The sequence below is a fragment of the Pelmatolapia mariae genome, linkage group LG1 (genome assembly GCF_036321145.2).
Source record: "Pelmatolapia mariae isolate MD_Pm_ZW linkage group LG1, Pm_UMD_F_2, whole genome shotgun sequence".
NCBI classification, from domain to species: domain Eukaryota; kingdom Metazoa; phylum Chordata; class Actinopteri; order Cichliformes; family Cichlidae; genus Pelmatolapia; species Pelmatolapia mariae.
In genome coordinates, this window is record NC_086227.1 from 10,795,244 (window position 1) to 10,820,734 (window position 25,491).

General features: G+C 39.8%; 1 protein-coding gene across 4 annotated transcripts in view; it reads right to left on the minus strand.

Annotated features, from left to right (window-relative positions):
- Window positions 1-25,491, minus strand: part of tspan4a (tetraspanin 4a) — a 158,992-nt gene that overhangs the window by 108,674 nt on the left and 24,827 nt on the right. Inside the window, exons 1-2 of one of the 4 annotated variants that reach the window (XM_063471625.1) lie at window positions 12,128-12,146; window positions 10,082-10,161 (exon numbers count right to left, since the gene is read on the minus strand). In XM_063471625.1, coding sequence (XP_063327695.1) covers window positions 10,082-10,144 — 63 coding nt within the window. In that variant the 5' untranslated portion in view covers window positions 10,145-10,161; window positions 12,128-12,146. Of the gene's footprint in view, window positions 1-10,081; window positions 11,819-12,127; window positions 12,147-25,491 lie in introns of those variants that run through there. The other 3 variants (XM_063471620.1, XM_063471624.1, XM_063471612.1) reach the window with 3 other exon arrangements.

A 25,491-nucleotide genomic window follows, 5' to 3' on the forward strand; every position in this document is an offset into this window, starting at 1 on the left:
ATAAATATCGCTGCTATGAATGAAGTCATGACTTCAAACTGAAAAATTCATGTGACGGTTGCTTTTTATAACCATGGAGACATGAAGAAAATTGGATTTTAAAAAGCTAAAGAATGCCTCAAGTAGGTCAGTGTTATGGCAATGCCAAAATCTAGTGTCTAAAAAAGCTGAAAACTGGAATCAAAGAGGTTTGAGTATTAAACTGGCAGCGGTGATAAAGCCAGAGCAGCCGTGCAGAGGCACCACCTAAGCCTCTTTCTGAGTCAATAAAAGCCCCGGAGGGCTTTTATTAAAGGGTATCTTTGAAGGAAAATCTGTCACAACATAAATTTACTGTAGTCAGGTTATATTTGACTGAGACTGTGCAACACTAACTATGCACTACAATGCTACCTACACTACTAAAAAGAAAGATGTGTCAGACGTGATAAAACTTGATTTTGGGTAAACACAAACACATAATTACAGTCCAAAAGTCTTGAGTAAGCCCTCATTTCTTTTGCTTCCAAGGAGTCAAACTTTCCTGTAATACTTTCTTGCTCATAACATGGTGAACTGGCACAGGCAGGACTTTTACTTTCCATAAAGAACAACTCCTCATACTTTCCCACAGTGTCACACTTTATTTTCCAGCTCTCGTTGATTGACAGATGCTTGCTGCTCAAACTTTTTTATGCATACGGCCTTAAAAACTACAGTGTGACTTCAGTGCTTAAAACTTGAGCTTATATAAAATAATCTCCAAAAAGTCTTGAACGATCGCTCATTCTTTGTGTTTTGTATCCAAGTTGACAGGCTTGTAAATTTTTAGTGGTCTTTATAAATAGTTTTTTAGGTTTTCTGCAGTTTATTCAAAGTTTTTCTTTGGCTGCTTTGTCACTCAGTTTGAGTCCTTGTACTTGACCATTTTCAGAGAAATATTTTTCGTTAAACCACTTAACACTGACCTATGAATCATTCAAGCAGAAAAAAGTCAACTAACTCAAGGGATGACTCAGTGTTGTGTCTACACATAACAGACAATTTAGCAGAGAACGCATTTTAAATTGTATCTTCATGTCATGTGGAAGGTTTTGGGGTCTTTTTTTGGTGTCTTTGTACTATAGTTCTGTTCTCCTGTTCGATAGGTTTTATGGTTCATTCTAGGTTATGATGAGTTTTGGGTTGGAGCTCGATACTCTGCTGTTTGTTCTTTTCTCCTAGTGCCTCTGAGTTTCATTATCTCTATTTCTTGTTCACAGTTTCCTGTTTATGTTAGTTTTCCTTTGTTTCCAGACTGTGTTCCTTATTAGGTTAGGCAATGTTTAGTTATCATCTTGTGTGTTCTCTTTCTCCCCCCCCCCCCAAGTCAGTCATGTCTTTGTGTGTTTATTCTCCTGTTGCTCTGTCAAGTTCACATCTCTTGGTCACGGTCTCAGTGTTTGTACTTCCTGTTTTATTTGTTAGTCTTCCGTCTCGTGTGCATGATGCTCAGTTTGCTTCCCCTGTCTTGTCAGTAGATTAGTGTCAGCTGTGTTCCCACCTGTGGTCTGTTCCCTCGTTATCCTCTGTGTGTATATATTGTCTGATTCTCCCTCTGTTCTTTGTTGCATCATCTCTCTTGCTTTGTGTCCTGTTTGTTCAGCGCCTTCATAGTGTATCCATGAGTAGCTGCCAGTTAAGTTCCTTGTATTTAGTTATTTGTGTTTTTCAGCAATAAAGCTGTTTTTAGGTTCAGTCCAGCCTGAGAGTCCTGCATTTGGGTCCTTGGCTGCATTTGGGTCCTTAGCTGCCTGCGTTTTATAACACTTCAGGCATGTTGTTACATATTTACCTTCAAAAATACACACTTTGTTTCTATTTCTTTAGATGAATCTATGGAAATACCAAGCAGGCGTAAAACAATGTTTTTGTATCAACAAGATGATTCCAAAAGAGCTATTAGCTAGAAGAAAATTGGCATATTTCAGGTGTGCAATGTTATCTTAAAAACATGATGAAACTGGAAAAGAAGAGGAAAATAGTTTTTTTTAACAAACTACCTATAATCAGATGAACAGTATTTCAAAGGCATGTCCTTAAGTAATAGGAAAATTACAGAAAAGCCAAATTATTCAAGAATGTGACTGAAAATCTGTTTTAATTGTTGTTTGTATTGTGTTTTATTGTGTATTGTTCTTTGCATTCAAATTCCTTGCACAGTAATCAGGTGGAGCACCCACAATTTCGTTCTACTTGTACAGTGACAATAAAGGGCTAGTCTGTTCTACTTCAGCCAGTAGTTTGGGGGGATCTTGTCAAAACTGGTGTAATAGTAGAAGAAAAGTGCCACAAGATTTTGATCAACCATGAAATGCCAGCTAGAAAGCACTTAATTGCCAATGGGTTGATTTTTTTCAGTATGATAGCGATTCCAAACACACAGTGGAACACTATCAGTCATGGATTGGCCTCCCCAGAGCCCAGATATCAACATTATTGAAGCGGTGTGGGACACAGAACAGGAAAAAAAGGCAGCCAACACCCAAAGAAGAGCTTTGGATGTCCTTCAAGAAGCCTGGAGAACTTTTCCTGAAGACTTAAAGAAATGACAAGAAAGCTTTGCTCAGAGAGCTCAGACTGAAGAATAAAGATTAAACCAATTATTGACATTCACATTGCTAAAACTGTACAAACTCTGTTGTTGCTTTAAATACTATATTTCTGTGTATGTTTGCATGTTTCAATAAATCACTGCATCTATTTCCCATTCTTCTCACAAAATCTAAAGAAACGAGGGTTGACTCAAGACCTTTGCACAGTACTGTAGGAATTCATCTTTGAACACAATGACGTATAGAAAAGGAAAGAATGGAGAGATTCCCCACTTCTCTCCCTATTTCAAAAAGTTTCCACACAATTAAATGACTTTTCTGCCTGTGAGCTGTGTGCACAAACATGCCGTACTCAGCAAATGCAAACTGCAGGCCTATTATCTGAACTGCTCATGCTGTGCACGTCCCCTCCGGTCCAGCTGCAAATCGATGGACTGTGTGGCAGCAGAGCCTGGGCGGGGCGGGGCGGACAGATCTCAAATCAGTAGAAAGGCAATTTCTATTGATCCGGCTAAATCACTGGAGACAGATGCAACCCATTCAGAACTCTGGCAATCTATGGATCCTCCGTTGGGCTCTGACCTACATTACGATGACAAGTAAACACAACTTCAGAGGACACATCTTCCGTCTCTTCCTTCTGCCTCCTCTCTTCCTATCCCTCCTCTGTCCCAGGCTCACCCGCTACTGCTGCTGATGCTGAGGATTCCCCCCACCCCTCCCTCCCACCCCTGCAGCATGGAAAAGACACGTTTGTGCTAACAAGATTAATTAAAAAGTGGCTGTAAATGAGTCTTATTTTGGTATTTTGCAGCTGTGGGGTGTATTTTTTCCCCCTAGCTCTGTGGTGGTTTCCGCTCAAGACGATTAGCTGTTGTGAATTGTTGCATATTTTTCCGAGATGCCCATTTTTGCATTTTTATGGTGGAGTCATTGCTCCTACATTTAGGGGATAATCAGCATTTGTCCTGGAGCACAGAAATCTGCTTCTCTCTTTTTGTATAGATTTGTTTGACATTTTGTCTGCGAAGAAGAGATACCCAGGCTGCTCCCCACCCACACAGACGTTAACGTACAAGGTCAGAGCGCCGAGCTCATTTTCACACACTTACAGTAATGGGAATTAAAACAAGAGTAACTGACTGTAGCCCTGAGTAAGTGAAGAGTCACCGGATTCCAATTTCAAATGGGATGTGATAGCCACTGTTGGCTTCATTTGCACTAAAGTATGTGACATATACTATGTAAGCACACATACACACACACAGATCTTGTGTTTCCTTTTTATGCAGTGCTTAGAAAAAGACTTGTTTCCATGACAATCTGGAAGTTGATGCACCTTTTAATGGCATGAAAGCATGTAATGAGAATTCATCCTAATGGCTTTGTTACACATTTCTGCTCTGTGAGAAAGAACTAAGAGACTAAAAAATAAAAAGTTGTAATAATACATAGTAATAACATTACAGGCTAAATTACTCATATCTCTGTATAGCGCAATTGTATAGTACATGTGGAATGAAGAGCATAATTAGGACCTAATTTGTGTTTTTCTCCCTCATTTTCTATTCTCTTTCTATTACCAGAGCAACGTCTGAGCTGACAGATCTGCAAGAGGATGCTGTCTCATGTAAACAGAGGTGATAGAGTCTGCATTTGAGAGTTTTAAGTCAGTTGCTTGGGGAAATAAAATCCGAGAGAAACTAAGAAAAAACAAAAGCAGGAGACTTTTGAGTTCAAATAAAACAGAGCAAACTGAGAAATCGGGGAAACTTACCTTCAAAGATCAGTAAGTTACAAAAAAGGCATGAATAAAAATTTGGCCTGAGAGTGACACATGAGCTACAATAGTACAATTTGATGTATGTGCCCCGCTGTCCTCCTGTTTCAAAGCTCTACCAGCCTACTGAGCGAGATGCCACTTATGTCCCACCAATAGTTACTGTTATCATCTGTACCTCTTACCACCATGCTCACCTCCTTCATCTGTGACAGACCAGCAGGTCTGGCCTCTATCATTGCAGCTATTCTCACAAACCCATTTCAGATTTGTCTTCTTGACCTCTTCCAATTCCCTTTTGGAACAATTTGGTTTTTGATACCAACATAAGCACAAAATCCTGACGGCTCTGCTTCTTCTGCCATGACTCTATTGTCTGAGCGTAAGCACAGCCACGGTCACTTAAAAAAGTGTGTGTGTGTGTGTGTGTCCCACTTCAGTGCAAACCAAAAAAAAAAGAAAGAATAGCATGTCTCAGCAACAGAAAAAGATGTTATCTGCAACTGAGCATGAATGCCCGCTGGTCGACACCATCATCAAACAGACACAACATCTTTTACATGTTTGAGCAGCCATGTCAGAGGAAGTTCACGTCTCTCTCTCTCACCCATTTTAACAGTCACAGTAACAAAAAGCACCCTGGCCTCTTCCAGCACAGTTTGGTTCTCCTCCACCTCCTGCTGCTCTCGGAGCTGCACAGATGATTGTCAGTTTCTGCCCACCACAAGGGAGCCGTGTGATAACAAGCTGAGAGTAAAACAGAGCAAAGAGGTCTGCCTTCAATCTTCGGCAGTGTCGTACTCATTTGACCTGGAAATATTCCTTTGAGAAACTGTGCTGGGTTACACACCACAAGGCCTGCTCTTCAGCTTTTTTTTAACAATCCTGATTTCAGTAAGCAAGGCTAGACACCAGTGGAGGTGGTCTGACAATATTTTGTCATATTTTGGGACAAAAAAAAAAAAAAAAATGTTTTCAGTACCAAAAAAGAAAAACAACAGTCAAGACATCCAGTCTGCAGGAAAGGTTTGAAAAGTTTCTCCTGATTTTTTTTTTTGTATTTGGAAACACAGAGAACTGTCACTAGAGTCGTCTGTAAGTGTTTTGAATCTTAAATGTCTACAGTCGCTGCTCTTTAAGGACAAAACTAACATCCAGAGAAACATTTTCACCTTGCAATTCACTCAGGTCACTTTAATATAACAAAAAATCTCCTTGGAAAAAGTGATTTTTTCTCAAGGAAGCTACTTTCTTTCCTAACTAAAATCAAATATGTTGCAGCAAGGGGTCACCACTTCTTTGACTGGGTAGATTTCTATGCCAGAGGCCTCTTCTGACACAACCAGGACGGGATTTGTGTCTATTCCTTTGGATCTTTCGCTGGTGAGGTGAATGTGTAAACCACTATGTAAACCACTAAACTATGGAAACACTGGAAAAGGAAAAATGCCAACTGAGAGCACTTCTTTTGTCAAAATAACCCTTTTTTTAGCTTGTAACCTCCCTGAAGGTCATCACAAACACATTACAAGATAATTTAAATAGAGTTTGTAAAAAGAAGCACTGTACTCTCACAAAAGACAGCGTGACTTCTCACAGTACACATGCTGTGGGTTTTTTTTTTATTCTTCTCCACGTGTCAGAGAAAAGTGGTTTAAATTTAACTCTCATTGTGTTAATTAATGTTAAAACTTTTTCTGTTTATATGAATCAAAAAGGATATCATCACATGAAACTTTTTGTTTAGCCTCTTTCCCAGTCATCAGTGAGTCATCTGTATCTGCAACATGACAAATAACTACTTATCTTTGCAGACAGTCTTATTATATGCTAAGACATTATATGTTATTATTTAACTTCACTAACATGCTCATCAGTAATGCTCCAGTACGACGTTAAACAGTCGTTGGCACAGTGGTGTATGTCCGTAGGTAAGGAAGAAACTGATTGGTGCTGTGCTGAATTGTTAGATGAATGTTTAGTTGGCATTCTTCAAATACAGAAATAAACCCCTAACATTATATAAGGTATTCTGAGCTGTTACAGACTATATGTTTTGTCATAGTCCTCATCTTTCATCAGTGTGTTTTCCTCACTCTATATTCCCATTTTACCTTTGACGCATTGTAATTTACCGTTTCGCTTTAACCTCATTTCAAGGAAAGTGGGGTAATTAAATGGAAACTTTATCGCCCGCCACCTTTTATGGAGAATTATAAAAATGTATTTTAAAATGAGAGAAGTGCTCTTCACAAGGTTCCTGTCGTTCTCTGTAATACTTTAATTTTTTTAAATGGAAGACTATTATTTTCTCTGCTAATTGAAGAAAATTCATACCTGAGTAGCTCGATGTAGAAGTATATTAGTGGTGCACTGAGATGCAATGTAGAAAACTTGTTATTGTTGACAGCAAGCAGCTTAATACACCTCAAAGTTGCATTTTAATATGAAAAAACCCTCTGATGCCCACATTAGGAACAAGTGCCAGTTTAGAAAGAAAAGACGTATTTTGTAAGGAAGGATATCGAGGTGGATGGACGGGTTGACAAAACCTTTGACTTTAACACATTTTACTGAAAATAACCTTTAATACTCAAATTTTAACTTCACTGGAGAACTTTTGTTCTTAAATCTAATCAAGCTGTTTATACCTAATTCGAAATGGTAAATGGACTGGCACCTATGTAGTGCTTTTTTACTACAAGGCTCATTCACCCACTGACACACAGAACCCTTTACTATACCTAAGCTCACTCACATAGATGCATCAGAGGGTTCGGTATCTTGGAGCCAGCGATTTAACCACCAACCTTTGGTTTAGTCAACAACCCTCTCTGCCTCCTGACTTAAGTCTAACCAAACCTTTAACATCATTTAGGGACAAATAACCTATTTCATTATTTCCTTGGAGGCAAACACGTTAATTATGGAATAAGAAAAAAATGTTAAAGTATGCATTTTTTTGCAGATAGGGTTCAAAACAATAACAAAAGCTGTAGTTTGTCAATGTTGTGAAGTACCACAGCGTAGGGTCATGGAAGATGTTTTCACTTGATTGTGAGTTAAAAATGTATCTGATGTGACTCTGGCAAATCATGTACACTGACACATTGACAACGTTTAATTCAAAAAGCTCATACGATTCCAAAGAAACAGCAGAAAGTAGTGTTGGCAAATTCAATATTAGTTGCTAGGATCAGATCAGTCAACTGGCACTGGCTGGCATGGGTAAAGGAGATATGGCCCCATTCACTGGCAAATAAAAACGACTGTTAATAACCCCCCAAAAACCCCAGATTTGATATTTCTTCAAAACATTTTGGATAATAAAATTACTAAATTTAATATGATTCAAAACACCGGTCAGTTCTATTACGTCTTTAACAGCGTGAAATAACTCAATGGAAACATCAATGCCAACCACTTTGCTGTCAGACTGTGGCAAATAAGCAATAATGCCACCTTAAGAGATGATTTCCTCAGTGGATCAATTTGTCAAGCACTGTGCAGAAGCCTCAAGTCTTGGTGCGTTAAAAACGGTGGGTAGCATATAAATATATTAACACCGCTCAGTGAAATATGACCAAACCTTTCTTCTCACTGCACAGAGCTGCTATTTATGTCACTCTATTTGCACACATTATTCTCATATATTTAAGTTTATTTCTACACCTGAAGAAACCTATGCACCTATAGATTAACCTATAGCACTTATTTATAGAACTGATTAATGCCATGAAACTTTGAGACAAATAATTTCCCACCTCCAGTTCACCTGGTAATCTTACAAATATAAATAATCTACTGTAAGAGAGAGAGAGCTATTGAGAGCTTTGTTTTCAGGCAGGATGTAAACTGTCACATTGTGTTTCCTTCTGAAAGTGAAAGTAAAGGGCTAACATATTTTCATCAGGACACTGTTCATACAATCTATGCAAAGGGTGTCAAACATAAGGCCCTGGGGCCAGAATCATCCCGGTGAAAACTTCAATTTGGCCCACTGGAGGGCTTTGGAAAAAGCATGAATATTAACAGTAATTTCCTACATTTTACAGATTTTTCTACTGGTAAAGACTTCCCCCAAGGCCATTCATGCTACAGCAAAGTGGTTAAGTAATGAATAAACAACTAAATGAGAGAAAAATTGTTTGTTTTGTTTTTGTTTTTTTCACTATCGATGAAAATAGAGCCACTGTGTAAAAATAGAGCACTTTCTGTGAACTAACAAAGGCTGTGAGCAATGAGCTAACAGAGCTTGTGCCACATTAAATTATTACAATTTAAGCCCAAAGACTTGTGCTGCCACATTAATTTACTGCAGCAGCATTTCTTTAACATATCGAAAAAACGAGACATATTGTTGAAATTGCATTTCTTTTATTTATAAATAATAATAAATGTATAGTGAAAGTTCTTTACACCAACCGAAAGGGCCAGTTTCACTTCAATTAAGATTAAAGTGGACTGTATGTGGCCCACAATGTAAAATAAGTTTGACATCCCTAATCTATGCTGACTGTAAGTCATAGTAAAAGCCATCCCATTCACATTACAATGTATAAAATATTCAGATTTAAGAAGTATCCCCTTAAAATTTAAAAAATCATCCTCAAAAAGTTTGGGACGAAACAGTCAAAATGTACCATCCTTAGTTTTAAATTGGCAGAGCTCTTCTGTTCTTACCTAATACAACTGGCTTATCAGAAACAGGTTATAGCTACCCTTGATCAAGTGGTCATTATTTATCCCCAGTGGCAACACACACACAGTCACACATGCACACAGAGTGCTAATAACAAATACCGCGACCCTTCTCTGACAGCCGTTTATAGCTGACTGAAGATGTAGAGGTGAAAAGGTCACTCATTCCTTGAGGGAGATTGCATCTTGGCAGCTAGATTGCATTTCAGTGCCCAAGGCCTCATCTCATTCTGTTACCAATAAGAGCAGACGTATGACAAATCAAAGTAATCCCAGAAAGGTAACCACAGAGGCCAAAAACCCCATAAAGCTCTGCGAGAAGTTGCAAGTGAGTGCACAACAGGAGTCTACGAGGAAAAAAAAAACAACACAAGCTTGAAATCTTTACAGCTGGGGAACATGACAGACTTCACAATGAAAATGCAAGTGATCGGTAACGGGGGCTATCAGAGATGGATCGAGACAGACAGACACAGCGGAGCTCAACCCTCCCCACAGCAAAAAGATACGATCAACTGGATTGAGCAGACTGACAGCAGATGCCTTGGTGAACTAAGAAGTGCTGCTGTATGGGGAGGAGGGCGAGGCAGAGGTAGGTAAAGAATTACAACACAATGGTAACACTGTGATTAACTAGTGTACACATAATGCAAGCTCCAAATGTGCCACAGCTTAACACGGCAAACAATGCAGTGCACACCCACACTCAACGAACTGTATAGGGAACAGAAAAGGCTTCACTCACCCACACAGTGGGCTTTGTACACATGATCTAAATGCATGATCTGTCTCTTTCTCAACTCTGCCCCCTCCTCACTCCTCTAACATCACTGTGGTTACAAAGACACACATAAGAGAGCTCCTTCGGAGAAAAAAAAAGGGGTAAGAAAAATCTAAGGCGAGCAAGCAAAGCATCACTTTCAGCAAAACAAACACTCCCCCCTCTTCAAAAGTCATGCACAAGAATGCATATATTTATATAAAAAGATTTTAAAAAAAGAAAAAAGAAAAAAAAGACAGAACTCACCCAGAAGAGGAGATTGAAGAAGACCATTCCATATCGCAGGGCCATCATGCAACCCTCAGCCATCCTGCAGCGCCGCAGTTCTAGGAGGAATATGAAGGAGAGGTCCAGGTAAAACACCACATACTTCTTGCCCTGGGCATAGCGTCCCTTGGACGTTTGCGGCCCCTTTGTCGTGTGAAAGCCGAACGCAAACGGTGGCCGCTTATACTCGAACTCTCCGCTAAAGCGGTGAAACCCAGAAGTGAACGGCGGCGTGTCGGGTTTGCTGTCCAGAGATGGACTGCGCCGATATGGAGTCTCGTCTGTGCTCGAGCGTCTCATAATGGAAGCTGAATGAGCCTTTAGGAGTCTTTAATAGTCACTCTGTGCACTTCAGGTCTGAACAAAGTCCACAGCGAGGGACAAAGAGGTATTCCACTGAGGGGGGGCTGCGAGATGGATTTCAGTAGTATTTCTAACCTAGCCTCAAAATAATTAACAAACTCCTGAACTACTGATTTAATTATACCCAGTGTGGGATCACACGTGATCTGTGAGAAAACAATATGCTGCCATTCACTTCAACTGACTTGCTATTTTTGAATCTTATATATTATATATTCTGCAGGACAGTTTGCATAATCCTGCCACAACATCTGTGTAAATCTGAACATTTAGGACATAATCCCAACATACACGTACACATCTGCACATCCCTATCTCTTTAATCCCTCGCACACAGGTGTGATGCTCCCAGATAAGCTGATCTGCAGTTTCATCTCATAAAGGTTCAATCAGGTAAATGCCTGGAGAGCTCGACCTCTCTAGCGCCTTGGGCTTGCCAAAATGATCCAGAAATGGTCCTACCTGGTCTCATGAGAAATTCCTGAGCAGGTGCTTCCTGGCTGGCAAATAACAGCACCCCTGCTTTGGTTAATCAACTTCTTTTACTCAGAGACAGAGCGCACGTCCACTGAGAATGAAACACTACTCTCTGGTCTTAGTTGTGTCTGAGTGTTCGGCATGTGGCTGTGACTGGCGATGTGCTTTTGCTGACATGCACGGAGCAAAAAAATAAAAGAAAGAACTAAGATAGAAAAGGAGGCAAGCGGGAAGAATGGTGTTATGGATGTGAGAGGAAGAATGGAAGAAGGCATGAAAGGATGAATGACGCTGATGAGCAGACCATTCTTTGGCTTCTTCAATTTGTATCCCTGTGGAATTCCTGCCTTGCCCAATTTCCTCCTTGCTTCTTTAGTTCCTGCCCTAACTTGAACCTTTTGTCTCTGAAAAGTGTCTAGGGGTTGTTCTGCGTCTCTCCACTCTCATCTAACAAATCACTCTCTTCAACTCCCTCTTATTCTATTCCTGAGCCCCTCTCTGCTCTCCCCCCCTGTGCTGATGGTGGTTAATTAATTTCCAGACTCTCATCAGAGAAGCAAAGTGTGCGGTTGTCCCCTCCTCTCGTCTCCCTCCTCCGCTACAGCGTTTTCTCTCCTCTTCTCTAGGTGGGCAAGGAGATCAAGGTGTCCACCAGGGTCATGGCCAAGCAGCGAGAGAAGAAGCAGCAAGAAGGAGAGACAGGCAGCGAGAAGAGAAAGACAGCTTCCTCAGAGAAGCAAAAGAAAGACTGCAGTGTTTGAGCGGTAGTCCAGCCTCGCTGCCTGAAGCTCCCTCCCTCCCTCTCTTCACAAGCTCCTGTTCTCTTTCTCTCTCTCTGTCCTCCTGCCCCCCCTTTCCCTTTTTCTTTCCTGCCTTCTCTCACAGGCTCCAATGCTCTCTCCTCCACACACACAGTCTCACACACCCCATCCCTCCTCAGAAACTGTCCCCAAAAACCTGGCAGCGCGAAAGGCAGGAGCAGTCATTCACATTCTGGCCACACCCTATGAGAGTGCACAACCAATCAGTGCCTCGCAGCTCCATCCTCCCTCGTGCACACGGCAATCATACCCTACCATCTACTAGATAACTCTCTCTCTCTCTCTCACACAAACACACACATACGCACACATGATGTACGTGCACACAGAGGCGCACACAAAACCTGGTGTGTTGTTAACATACCAGTGCTGAGAAGCTTGCTGCACTTGCGCTAGTGCTTCCTCCTCCTCTCCTCTCTGCCTCCCGCCTGGAACTCATTCCACATGCAGAGGTTGTTCTTGCTCACAACCCAGGCTGCTCTCTGCACGCTTCGCTTCAGTCATGTTCCTCTCTCCCTCTGTCTCTCTCTGGACCTGAACTTGGGTCATACAATATCTGTGTGCGTAGCCTCGCACTGCACGGATTTTCACACAACAAACAACTCACCTAAAGTGTGTCTCTGTGTGTGCGGAGGCACACACGGCCGCTGACATTCACACGAAATAGTGTAACTGCATGCTTCCCACAACCTGGGAGCCATCTGGGTCACTGGTTTTATGAGTCCACAGAGACATTTCAAAGCTTCAGAGGTACTGACTTTATTCAAGGCTGCATCAACTATTTAATGGATTTTTGTTTTGTCTCCTGTGTGTATTTTGGTCAGAGCGCAGAGGCAACGGCAGCCTATGGTAGGAGAATGAATTTGGCTTACTCAATGACTGACGTTGCTGAAAAGATTTTTGGGCTACTAGTGTTTTCATCAAAATTTTGTCAGGCGTGAAAGAGTAGGAAAAAAATACCCTTTATCCACGAAAAGAAAAACAAGGGCAGACCTTGTTAAGTAACATGAAGTAAAGCCAAAGTGTAAATATCATATCTGAGTTGGCCGCTGTTGTAAAAAAAAAATTAAAAATATTTTAAGCACTTCATCTTCACATCCGAACGTTGCGATTTTAATAACCAGTGCAGCATAAGGAATGACGTTCCAGTCAGTGAAGCTTTAATTACTTGCAGCTGTTAATGTCACAGCAAAGTGTGCCCTCTATCTATACATGCTATCACATGACTGTCACGTGATATTTTACGTTTCCCCTTCCATCTGCTTTCAGCAGGGGTGGCAGGCTCACAATAGTGGTCACATGCTTTCTTTGCTTGGTTTTCATCTTCACCAACAAGATCTACACAAGCACTTCTGCTGCAACCCTGATGCTCCAACTGCATTTGCATTGCTGTGGAGTTATTCATTCATCATTCATCTAACAGAAGATTTCCTGGATTTGTGAGCAATGGCATTTGCTAAAGCAGCAGACTATTCCAAATGCATTAAAATTCACTGAATATAATATATATAATAGTCACACAGAAATAACAGGGCACCTCTACACTGTGTCATAAACCGGCTGTGGGGCAGGCAGGACGTGGTCCCAGATGCAGGACTCGGGAGACAAGGGATGAACTCGAAAATCAGAACAGGGAAACTGAAAACTAGGAAACCAAGAGCAGGGAGACACAATCATGAGGGAGGACACGAGAAAGGACAAAGGGACACTCGGACAACATATACTTACAAGATATTGAGGTGAGAGAGAACAGGTGAGAACATAGCCGAGGGTTACTAACATGATGACTCAAGAGGGACTTAAACTGAACAACACTTAGCAAAATAAAACAGGAAGAGTACAACACAACTGATTGAAGAGACGATTATTTGACACAACAAAATGAGGGAACAAGACAAAAAGACAAACACAGAGAAAAGACTGCAGCGGAACAGAATGGGGAAACAAAGGGGGATTAACTGAATGAACCTAAGGATCTACAAAACAGAAGCTCAGAACTGAAAGGGTGAAATAACAACACGATGAAGAACTTGTATCAGGCATAAGAAAATAAACAAGAAATAACAGAAAGATAAATTGCGGCAGAATACAGAACCCTAATCCAAAGATAAACAAAAATACAAAGCTAGAAAGAACCTGGACAATAAAACTAAAAAACATCACACTGTCATGCTAATGTTGTAACACATGACCCAGTAAAAACATCTGTGGATGAGGTTTTACAGGTTCAACAAGAAAACTTATAAATTCATTTCTTTTTTTTCCTCCAAATATAAACTACCACATCTATCTCTCTCTCTCTCTCTCTTTGAGCATATTTATACCATTTATTATATATTTATCAATCACAGCATGTAAGGGGGAAAAAAATATTTACACAGGATGTGGTTCATCTTACTTTTACGTCAGTTATCCCACTAATTGGTGCAATCTGCTGTCACTTTCATTAAATATACAGACTGAAATGAATCATGCAGCAGGAAACTTCAGCAAGTGCAGCAGTAAAGTGGATTCCACTTCAAGTCTATATTTCCACTTACAAACAGCTTCATCCCAGACTCAATCACATTTCACACACATACATCGGTGCACAAACAAAGTAAATGTGCACTGGCACTACAGGGCTCACGGTGACTTTGAACTCCTCACCATGTACAAATGCATGGGAAAACAGAAACATGGCAAGCAGCATGATGTAATTTAGCTTTATTCAGACTGAAGGTTTGTAGATGGGCCCACATTAAAACGCTTTATGGATTGTTGTAATGTGAAAGCATAATATGAACGGACAGCCTTGCTCAGTCAGATGCACAAAGTGCGCTGCGCTGCACTCCGGTCTCCGTGCAGCCATAAAGGGGTAGGAGTCTGGCTTGCTTTCCCTTGTTTAAAGCTGGAATATGAGTCTCCTATGAATATCTCCACTAAATGACAAAACAGTCTACAAGGATGACTGCAGTGCACACAGAGCAGTAATATGAGCATATGAAATGAGAATGGCTTTCCACAAGCCTGGCAAATTATTTAGAGCTGTTTGCCTGGTAGAATTTAAGCTTATGCAATCACAAAAAATATTTCACTTCACACTTTTAAGATGATGCAGTTTTTGGACGGTCAAACTTTCACACTTTTTATTCTTACTTTAAAGCAGCCTGTTTATTTTCTTTAGAAATCATTGAGAGTTTACTAAACAGGGCTCAAGTAAATGTGAGTAAATGAGATGCAAAAATAGTAATGTACTTAAAAAACACCAGTAAGGTTAAAATCAAACTGGACACAAAAATTGTCATTATTAAACAAAAAGCAACCGCTGGGGTTAAAAAGTAGATCATTGATGTGCCAAAAACTGTTGTTCCTTGAATGGGTACTTGAAGTTGAGTCCCTATAGGCACCCTATGTTTACATCCTGGTCTCTTCCTCTAATTTTCCTGCTCATGAGGCAGTGATTATTTTTAATAACCTACCCACCTCTCACTTAAATCAGGGAATGAGTGAGATGTGGGTGCCAATAGGCTGCTTGCTGTTTGCTAGGATTTACCTGAACTAATTCAACAGTGTTTGTAGCTTTGGTGCATTTTGTGCCAAAGCTAATGCAATTACATGCAAAAATGGTCTCTTGTGTGGTATAGGCCATCCAAGAAGCCCATGGTCCAGTTTTGGTGGACTGTTCCACCCTGGGCCCTGGGAGAGCATGCAAAGTCATCCCAAAAAGGCCCTAAATAGCCTGGCATGGATGTATTCTAAACACATGCACGCTGGGTTAACTGGTGATTCTAAATTGGCCATAGATGTGAATGTTAGCATTAGTCCTTTGACTGGTGATCTGATGAATGGATGGATGGATGAATAACATATCCAAGTAATGCACTCATGCAGTATAGATGCATCTTACAACCAGATCTTGCTAGTGTTATGATAACATAGCACCTCTTCCAAATGTAGCCACTTCAGGCTGCAAAAACCAAGATGCCAAGCAATCATGCTAACATGTAAAACCCCTAAACAGGGCTTCACAAACCACAGATAAGCGCTCCTATTGATGTAGTTTGACTGCTGTAGCTGAAATATAGCTTAAATAACTGAAAACATGTTTTTTTAGGTTAAGTCCTGATAAAAAAAAAACTTAAAAAGTAGCTTTACTGTATGTCTGCACCGCAGATCCTGCAAATTTCTGTTCATGGGTAATGTGCAGGCCTAAATATCACACTATTATTAGTGTTTAATTATCACATACTGAGAATATGCATGGCTCAGGTGCTGTCAGGACATCACTGTCCAAAAACACAGCTGTGAGTGTGAGGCATATGAGCTGACTGAAAGCACATTTTCACAGCATCATGACACCATGACACCATTGAAGACTCAGGGAAATGAAGATTAATAAGAGCCGCTCCTGTGAGAAATAGCCATGTTTTTACCGAATCAGCTGACTAAGAGGGATTTAAAATTTGCTTTGCTGACAAAGAATTACAGACAATAAGACAAAATATATATGCATCAAGATACATGACTAAAGGGTTTAGTAAAAGCTGAAACCAGCATTGCAGCGTAAAAAAAACCAAATCACAGAACAAATAGAAAATAAATTATTTAGGAGCCTTGTAGTGGAAATGGTAATCGAATATAATAAGAGATACTATTTAAAACAGAATTATTGGGAGAAACAGATTATTATATCTGCTTTTGGTCTTCAGATTTCTTCCAAACACACTGGGGTCTTTTTTTTGTTTGTTACTTAGAGTTTAAATAATAAATAACACCTAAATATGTAGACGTAATCTGAAGCACAGCAACAACAGCACACAAAACAACTTTCTCTGGATTCAGGGCTGAATCTATAACCTTGAGTGTGTCTAAAATCACCTGAAGGAAAGAACAGTTTCACATTTCTTCTTTCACAGTCAGAAATCTAAATCGGCTGGTTCGTGTTTTGACAAAAAGATAATGCTGAATTCTGTTATCAGTAGAAAGTTTGCATAACCGCTTGCGGAACATACTAATAGGTCCAGCTTTGCCTGCAGTCTCACTGAGATCAAGATATCCTTTTCAAAATAGGCATTGACAGATTAATAGAATAGAAAAAAACATTTAAAAACAATTTGAAAAACTACAATTTTACAAGTACAATGAAAAACACCCCAAAGAAATACAAGCTATGCAAAATACATACAAATAAAATAAAAAGAATCTGAGCTTCAAAAGGCTATGTACACATTTTCACAGTTTACAATTTAGAATACTCATTATCTGTTAAATCCAGAATCAAATCTAAAATCCTTCTCATCACATACAAGATCTTGAATAATCAGGCCCCATCTTATCTTAAAGACATCATAGTATCACATCGCACTAATAGAGCACTTCGCTTAGACGTCTGGTTTACTTGTGGTACCTGGGATATTTAAAAGCTTTCAGGCCCCTCTTCTGTAGAACCTGCTCCCAGCTCGGATTCAGGAGATAGACAAGGTCTCTACTTTTAAGATTAGACTTAAGACTTTCCTTTTTGACACAACTTAGTTAGGGCTGGACCATGTGGTCCTGAATCCTAGGCTGCAATAGACGTAGGCTGCTGGGGGCTTCCCATGATGCTGAGTGTTTCGCCTTCTCTCACCCCTTTTTACTCACCATGTGTTTATAAACCACTTTGCATTTAATTGTAAGTTATTATTAATCTTTGACTCTATTCCACAGCACGGCTTTAGTCCTGTCTTCCTCCTCTAACCACCAGCCAATCCCAGCAACTTCCTGTTAAAAAGGAGTTTTTCCTTCCCACTGTTGCCAAAGTGCTTGCTCATAGGGGGTCCTCTAGTTGTTAGGATTTCTCTCTATTATTGTAGGGTCTTTATCCTACAATATAAAGTGCCTTGAGATGACCTTTGTTGTGATTTGGCACTATATATTTAAACTGAATTGAATTAAATGTGGAGTAGACAGAGAGTAGCGAGTACACAAGGGGTTTTAACTGTATAAGTAATTTATCGTACTTCCCCTATTCATTCTCTTATTGTAAGGCTCTGAAAGCTGAAACTGAGACTGAACTTCACAAAGCCAAAATCAAATATGTATTTAGAAGCAATCTAACCAAAGCTTATTAGCAATTTTGAAAGGCAGGAATAATTTTAATGTCTATATTAAAAGAAGCGCAAATTATTTTAACTTTAGAGTACTGCTGAAATTTTGGTGATATATTTATATGTAGTCATAAAATATACAGTTAGTAGATATATATATATATATATATACACACATTTATAAAGTAGTGTAAAAGTTATTAATAGGTCCATCCTAAATAAAGAGGTGAATACTGAGTCCAAGTCTGTTTTAAATGTGCAGATCAGCACGTCTAATTTTCACTTGGCACTGAAGAACTCGCTTAAATTGAAGTTGAGAAAAATAATGATGGTTTGAGTTAGAATTAGACCCTTTATTTTAAGAAATGCAGGGTGCCAAATTCTGCCCTTCTAAAGGTGATGACACTGCGCACATTTTACATACATTTAGTCATATAGTTGCATGAAAGGCCTATATGGTAGTCTTCGGAGGAAAGACAGTGTCAGTAGCTGACAAGACTCTTTGTTTTTATCAATAAGCAGACAGACAGTCTGCTTATCCGATTTTGTTTAGGTGAGACTGTGCTGGCATACAGTACAAGGCAGAGTTGATGCATCCTGCATGGCTAATAGTGCAAATTAAGCACAAATCTAAAAATATAATAATAATAATTTTGACATTCAACCACCATGAATTCATAATATCACTCCACAAAGCCTGAGAGGAAAATGACTCATACCTTGGCCCACTATTAGTTCAGTGTGGCGACTTAATACCTTTGTACTTTCTGATTTAACAGCATGAGTTATGCCGTTAACTAAAAGGTTTAATTAATATAATGCCAGAGAGAGTGGGTTACATGAGAGGACACAAAACAATTAAGTAACCATGAAAAGCATGTGAGCCAGCCTATTGTTAATCAGGCATGTATCTGTGGATGAGCCCACTGAAGTCTGCAGTTGTGAGACCTGACACGGCAAAATGCAATTATGCAGTGTGCCACGCTCAGAGCCAAAACACAAATACTGTCTATGCAAAGACCTGAACAGTGGGCAGAAGAATGGAATGGCTCTGCGCCTACTTACACTGAAGAAAACAGAAAGGAGACGACTGTTCTGTATTCTGTGCAACAAGGCAAAGGGCTGAAGCTTAAAGCTGGTCAGTTTTGTAGCGTAAAATAAAAAAAATGAGCCTCTGTGGACCTGCCCTTCAACAGCCAGAGCACACCACTGGGCGGTAAAGGCCATGCACTACTTAAAAGAAAAGGCTGATGTTCTAATATTTTCTTAAATGTAACTGTTAGTTGTTCAGTCTGAAAGTGCCACAGTAGCATATGTAAACCCCGACGCATCTCTTGAGCTGTTAAAGAGATTTCAGGCATTTAAGGCAGCCTATTCAGTGAATGAAGTTTGGTCGGTTGTCATGGAGATGAAACTGAATGTGAGGCGTACACTCACCAGGTGGCCAGAAACACTAAAAATCTTTTAAAAAGGGATGCTGAGGGAGCAGACATGCTTGCTTTCTTTGCACCATTGAGTGCCGCTATTGTTCACAAACAATCAAAAACTCATCAGTGAACCATGCCAGTGCACTAGATAGCATGCGTTCTCCCTGTTCACTTTGAACAACAGTGAAAGATCCAGCTTTGTGTAAATGTTCAATGGCGCCACTGAGCAGGACTAATGCAGGATACTTACACTCGAGCAGTTCGGCCGTCAAATATTAATAGGCTTTAATGCACTCACACAGATATATAAACTGACCACACTGTTATGTGTGTCATTATCAACCATCTCAAATCATTTTGTGTCATTTTCCATAACTCAAATCACTGTTTTCTCAGTTTACTGATCGCCTTCTCTTTCTTTTTTTCTTTTGAATGGTTGCCATAAAAGATCATCTTCCTCCATCTCACCCTATCCCCATCCTCTCCTGTCACATCAACCCTCTGCACCTCCTCCTATGATATAGTGAAGGGGGACTGGGATCTTCCTCTCTAACTCCTGCCTGGCAGCTCCATCTTCAGCATCAGCTATCCCTGTGATATAGCTGCCCCTCTGGTATACTCAATTCTAATCCTGTCCGTCCTGGTCACTTCCCTCCAAAAATCCTAACATCTTACCTCTGCCACCTTCAGCTCCACCTCCTGTGTTTTTGTCAGTGCCACCATTTCCCAACCCAACAGATCAATGTAATAATAAAACCATTTTTGGTAGGAAAAAAAGAGAGGGAGAGAGAGAGAGAGAGAAAGGGAGAGCATATGAGTTGTAACCACTTAGTGTCAGATTTATTTATTTGAACTTCACTTTAAAATTCAACTCTATAACAGGTTAATGGGGAAGAGGTGCTGCTCATTTTGAATACACAGAAATATTTTACAATAATGTAATTACACTTTAATTACATGCTATTTCAACGTATCTTATTTGAAATTACAATGTAATTATATTTACCTAAAAAAAGGTAAATTAAAGGTAAACAGACTGGATCAGGCTCTAATATCATGCTTTCATAATCTATTTAAGCACTTAAAGCACTTTATACCACATTCCTCATTCACCTACGGACTTGTTTTTCGATGCCTAATGCTTCTGTATTTAGAAGAAAAGTAAAAATTATTGTGTTGCAAGTAAAAAAATAATGCCTAAATTCTGGGTATCATACAGGAAAGGAAACATAAATTATATGTTCCAGTTCAAATACTGTAGAAACAGTTTTAAACATCTTACATTATAAGATGATCTTTTAAGTTCATAAGAGGGAAACAGTCTGTACAGTGGTCCCTCGCTATAACGCGGCCTCGCTGTTTCGCAGATTTTTTGTGTGTGCAAATTTGCATGCTTTTTTTTTTTTTACAATGCATTGTGTTCTGCGTCCTGATTGGCTGTAGACCATTGTCTATCAATCTCCTTCATGCCGTGTCTCCTGTACAGTACAGAATGAGTTCAGCTTATCAAATTTACATAAATCTTCGATCCCGAGCAGTGTGACTCTGAAGTGCTGTACTGTACACTAAAAAAAATCTGTTGTTGTATGAACACAATTTAACCATGGCACCTTTTTCCACGTGATTTAACCAAGTACAATAACCCATTTTTGACCATGTCAAACCAACACATTTGGCATTTGGTGGTTTAATGTAATCAGATTACGTTGGATCAACGTAGTATACTTGCATTGACTTGAAGTGATTGATTTAAGTATGTAGAGTGAAATTTGTTTTAACTCATTCTACACAAGTTAAAAACTTTAGGAAAACACAATGAAATCTTGTTGTTTGAACAACTGCTTTGTTAATCAGGGCAATTACTGCTAGTCTTGCTTAATGAACCGATATGGGGGTTGATGATTTCATAGAGACAAACAACCATTTGCACTTAAATTCATGGATAATTTAGAATCACCAATTAACCTAACTCTAATTACACACTGCAAACCAGCCAGATTGTGGATTTGAACCCAGGCCCTTCTTGCTGTGAGGCAACAGTACTAACCATCACGCCACCAAGCTGTCAATCCAGGCGTAGCAAAACTAGGAAAGCTATGATTACAAGGGTTGATGCAGAATTTTCTGCACGTTTTTGTCCTTGACAGGTGAAACCACAATAAATAGCAATAGCATACACGTGATGTGGGTGTAGTTGTCTGCCTCTTAAAACTCCAGCAATTTTCCTGCAGTTTGACATCTAATGTGATCTTGTGAATTTCATGAGTCCAGGCAGCGAACCACTCTTACTAGATTGTATCAGGTCATCTCAACAAGAACAAATTAAGTTGCTGAATTTCATGCAGATGCTACATGATTTAATTACGTTCACCATAGAAACATGAAATTTTTTAGTTCAAATTACAAGTTTGAATCTTGTACATGTAACAACCACCCAATTTCATTTTTTTGTTTGTAGGTTTTCTCCCCAACAAACACAACAATGTCGTCGAAACGTTTTGCACCATCAAAGGCACCTGTGGGAGCACCCAAAAGGCAGAGGAAGATGCTATCATTGCACAAAAGTTGGACTTCTGGACATGCTAAAGGAAGGTAGAAGTTACCGTATTTTTTGGATTATGAGGCGCATTAAGCGAAACAAAACAGTCAGATAAGACAAAGTTTACTCAACTCATTCTTCTTGCTTCCTCTACTTCCGTACCATTGATTCATTAATGTTGAATTCTCTGGCAGCTGCTCTTTTCCCATGTTCTGGACCTGAAAACAGGGTTTGATCTTTGGTTTCACTCTATATTTCTGGACTTATTTTTCTACGAAGGTTTGAACTTTGAGAGTGTTTAAACAAGAGAGAAAAGTGTGAAAATATTCATGCCCGTCTGAGAAAAGTATATAAAGTGTGTAGTGAGGGGTTTTACAGCCTTAAAACATCTATAATAATTGCAAAAAATAAAGTTGGCTACTTCGCAAATTTCACCTATTGCGGGTTATTTTTCAAACGTAACTCCCGCGATAAACGAGGGCCCACTGTATTGCATTTATATTGATAAAACAAAAGATCAATTAAATAACAGAACATCCATCATGCACGTCAACATAATGATTCTTAAATAAAGACTTAAAAAAAGCAGCCTGTGCCTGAAAAGTACAGTGAACTTACAGCATATTGAAAATCCATTTAATTACAGGGGAATTACACCCTTTACGTAGTATAAAGTGTTACCGAGTACACTTTCAGACCTTTGGGCAGCAGGTTAGAAGCCCATTTGTTGTACAGTTGCTAATCAGTTTTTCCTGTCACTCTCTCTGACCTTCCATCTGTTTGTCCACTGCAGCTGTCACATGTACAAGGAGTGAGTGTCAAAGGCAATTGCTTTAAAAGACATAGCCCACTTGCTTAGGTTTGGTAATGGCATTGTATGACCTTGAATTTAATTGATTCTGTTACGCATGCATGCTATTACACTTGCCTGCTGACACATGAAAAAGGCCTCTCACTAAACTGCTGTTTGCAGTCACGTCTGTGGCTCCTTGCCTGGCCTTACAGCTCACAGCGTGATGCTGCTGTTGGTTAATAAATTTACTGACCCCATGTAATTCCCATCTTAGCTCAACCCATGCTTAATACTCAGCCACAGCTGAAAAGAAGATTAAACATCCGAGTTTGCAGTACATAAAAAAAAAACAAAGAAGAAGAAGAAATGTATTTGTGATCACTTTAAAGATTTATGCCTTCAGTAGGATTTTGCCTGGAGGGTGATTGTCACGGATGAAAAAGGAATGTTGGAAAGCACAGAGCGGCAGCTAAAGCTTTATCACGTCTGCTTTTTTTCACAGGGTTTTATAGACAATAAGGGAAAAAAAGAGACTTTTTGCTTCCAAACTTTTGGCTCTTTTATGTCACTGTTGGTCAGTAGAAGGTGAAAACAAAGGCGATAGTGCATTTGTAAGCATTTGTTTTGGTGCTTGTTCAGACAGCTTAAGGATAAATTACCTATCATCAGTAAAGGTGAACTGAGGAAATTGAACTTAAATTATTAATGTAGTTTTTATAGCACAGGCTCCCCTTCTCCAAAGCCTCCACAGCAAAAACCAAAAACCAAAAACAAAAAAACAAAAAGAAAACTAATTAGGTTTTAAGCTATTATCAGCTTGTATGTGTCTCCTTGTGTTCTCAAATGAGACAACACAAGTAGCAATGCTTAGTCTAGCCTGAACTGAGTACCTAATAAGATACAAGAGCGCAATTCCCATGTATTTTTAAAGGAGGCTTGTAATTATGCTACAATCACTGACTCCAACACTGTCTGTGGTGAAATGCTGGGGAAAAAAGCATCTTAAAATATTCATATATTTTAGCTGCAAGACACATAGCTGTCCTTTGCTCTAATGGGGCCAAGCAGCACTGACAGACACAGGCTACAGGAGGCAAATTTCACTTTATTTTCAAAATGTCCTAATTGCAACTAAAATTTGTGCAAAACAGGTAAGCGATTAGTGCTAATTAGCAACACGTTTGATCCGTAAGAGAGGTCATTTACAAACGAGTTCCAAAGAGGCCAAATCACTTGTGACCAAACTGAAAGGGCTTCGACCAAAATAAACTGAAAGACTGTAATATGCCAGGGGGGAGCAGACCGGAAAATCATGACAATCTGCATCAGCAAAGAGAAAAAAGTGCCAGCTAAATAAAAGAGGCAAAAAAAACCCCTCTGATGGACATAATATAGCATTATTTTGAATTTTTATAATATACACATTACTGTTACAATCTAAAAACTCTTGTCCACACATTGTGCTCTCCCAACTATGGACACAGATCCTATTTTGTCTTTCTTTTATTTTCCAATCTGCTATTTTGCTTCTTTGGCACAATCAACTCTGAATGACATGATTGATACCACTGCATGTGATAAACGTATGCTTTCAATCACAGACTAGCTTAGCCTAGCATATCGAATGGAAAGGGGCGATCGTGGCTCAAGAGTTGGGAGTTCGCCTTGTGATCGGAAGGTTGCCGGTTCGAGCCCCGGCTTGGATAGTCTTGGTCGTTGTGTCCTTGGGCAAGACACTTCACCTGTTGCCTACTGGTAGTGGTCAGAGGGCCCGGTGGCGCTAGTGTCCGGCAGCCTCACCTCTGTCAGTGCGCCCCAGGGTGGCTGTGGCTACAATGTAGCTTGCCATCACCAGTGTATGAATGGGTGGATGACAGGTTGTGTAAAGCGCTTTGGGGTCCTTAGGGACTAGAAAAGCGCTATACAAATACAGGCCATTTACCATTTACCAAATGTGGAGAAAAAAATCATGAATTTCTCAAAATTAAAAAAACAAATGCTGAAACAAATGCAGTTGAATCTCAGATAAAAGAAGATGAAAAAAGCCAGCAACCAGGAACTGCTAATTACATGTACTCAATTAAAAGATCATCAGAAAGTGTGAGCACCTCTATAAATACTGAAATTCTGGCAGTTTGCTGGTCTGAAGTGTTTATGTGTGTCAACACAATGTTGCAATCTTCCCAGGAGTGGACATCCCAGAAAATCCACCACAAGGTCAGACCCTGCAATGCTCTGAGAAACTGCAAAAAGCCTAGGAGTTACATCTCAGACTCCACAGGCCTCGGTTAACATGTTAAAGGTTATATTTCATGACATGCCACTTAGAAAAAGAGTGAACAAGTATGGCTTGTTCGGGAGTGTTGCCAGGAGAAAGCCTCTTCGCTATAAAAAGAACACGGCAGCACAGCTTAGGTTTGCAAAGTTGCATCTAAAAAAAATTGGCAAATCCAAACACCTCATACAAACTGTCAAGCATGGTGGTGACAGGGTGATGATTGGACTTGTACAGTAGGACAAAGGACCTGCACATTCCAGTCACTGAGTTCGTCATGAACTCCTCTGTATATCAAAGTATTCTGAATTCAAATTTGAGGTCATCCACCCAACAGCTAAAGCTTGGCCCAAACCGTATCATGTAACAGGACAAAGATCCCATGCTCAGCAGCAAATCTACCTCAGAATTGTTTTTCACAGAGCTTTGAAAGCTTTTTTTCACATCTGCAAAAGATGGATGATCTTTTTTTTGCCTAGCGGCCTGTGTGTCCCTCCATGGATATGCCTCCCCACACCATCACTGACCCACCACCAACCAGTCATGGTGAATAATGTCCACGTCCACGGCTTCTTCAAACCCTGTCACATCTGTCACATCTGTTCAGGCTGAACCTGCTCTGTGGT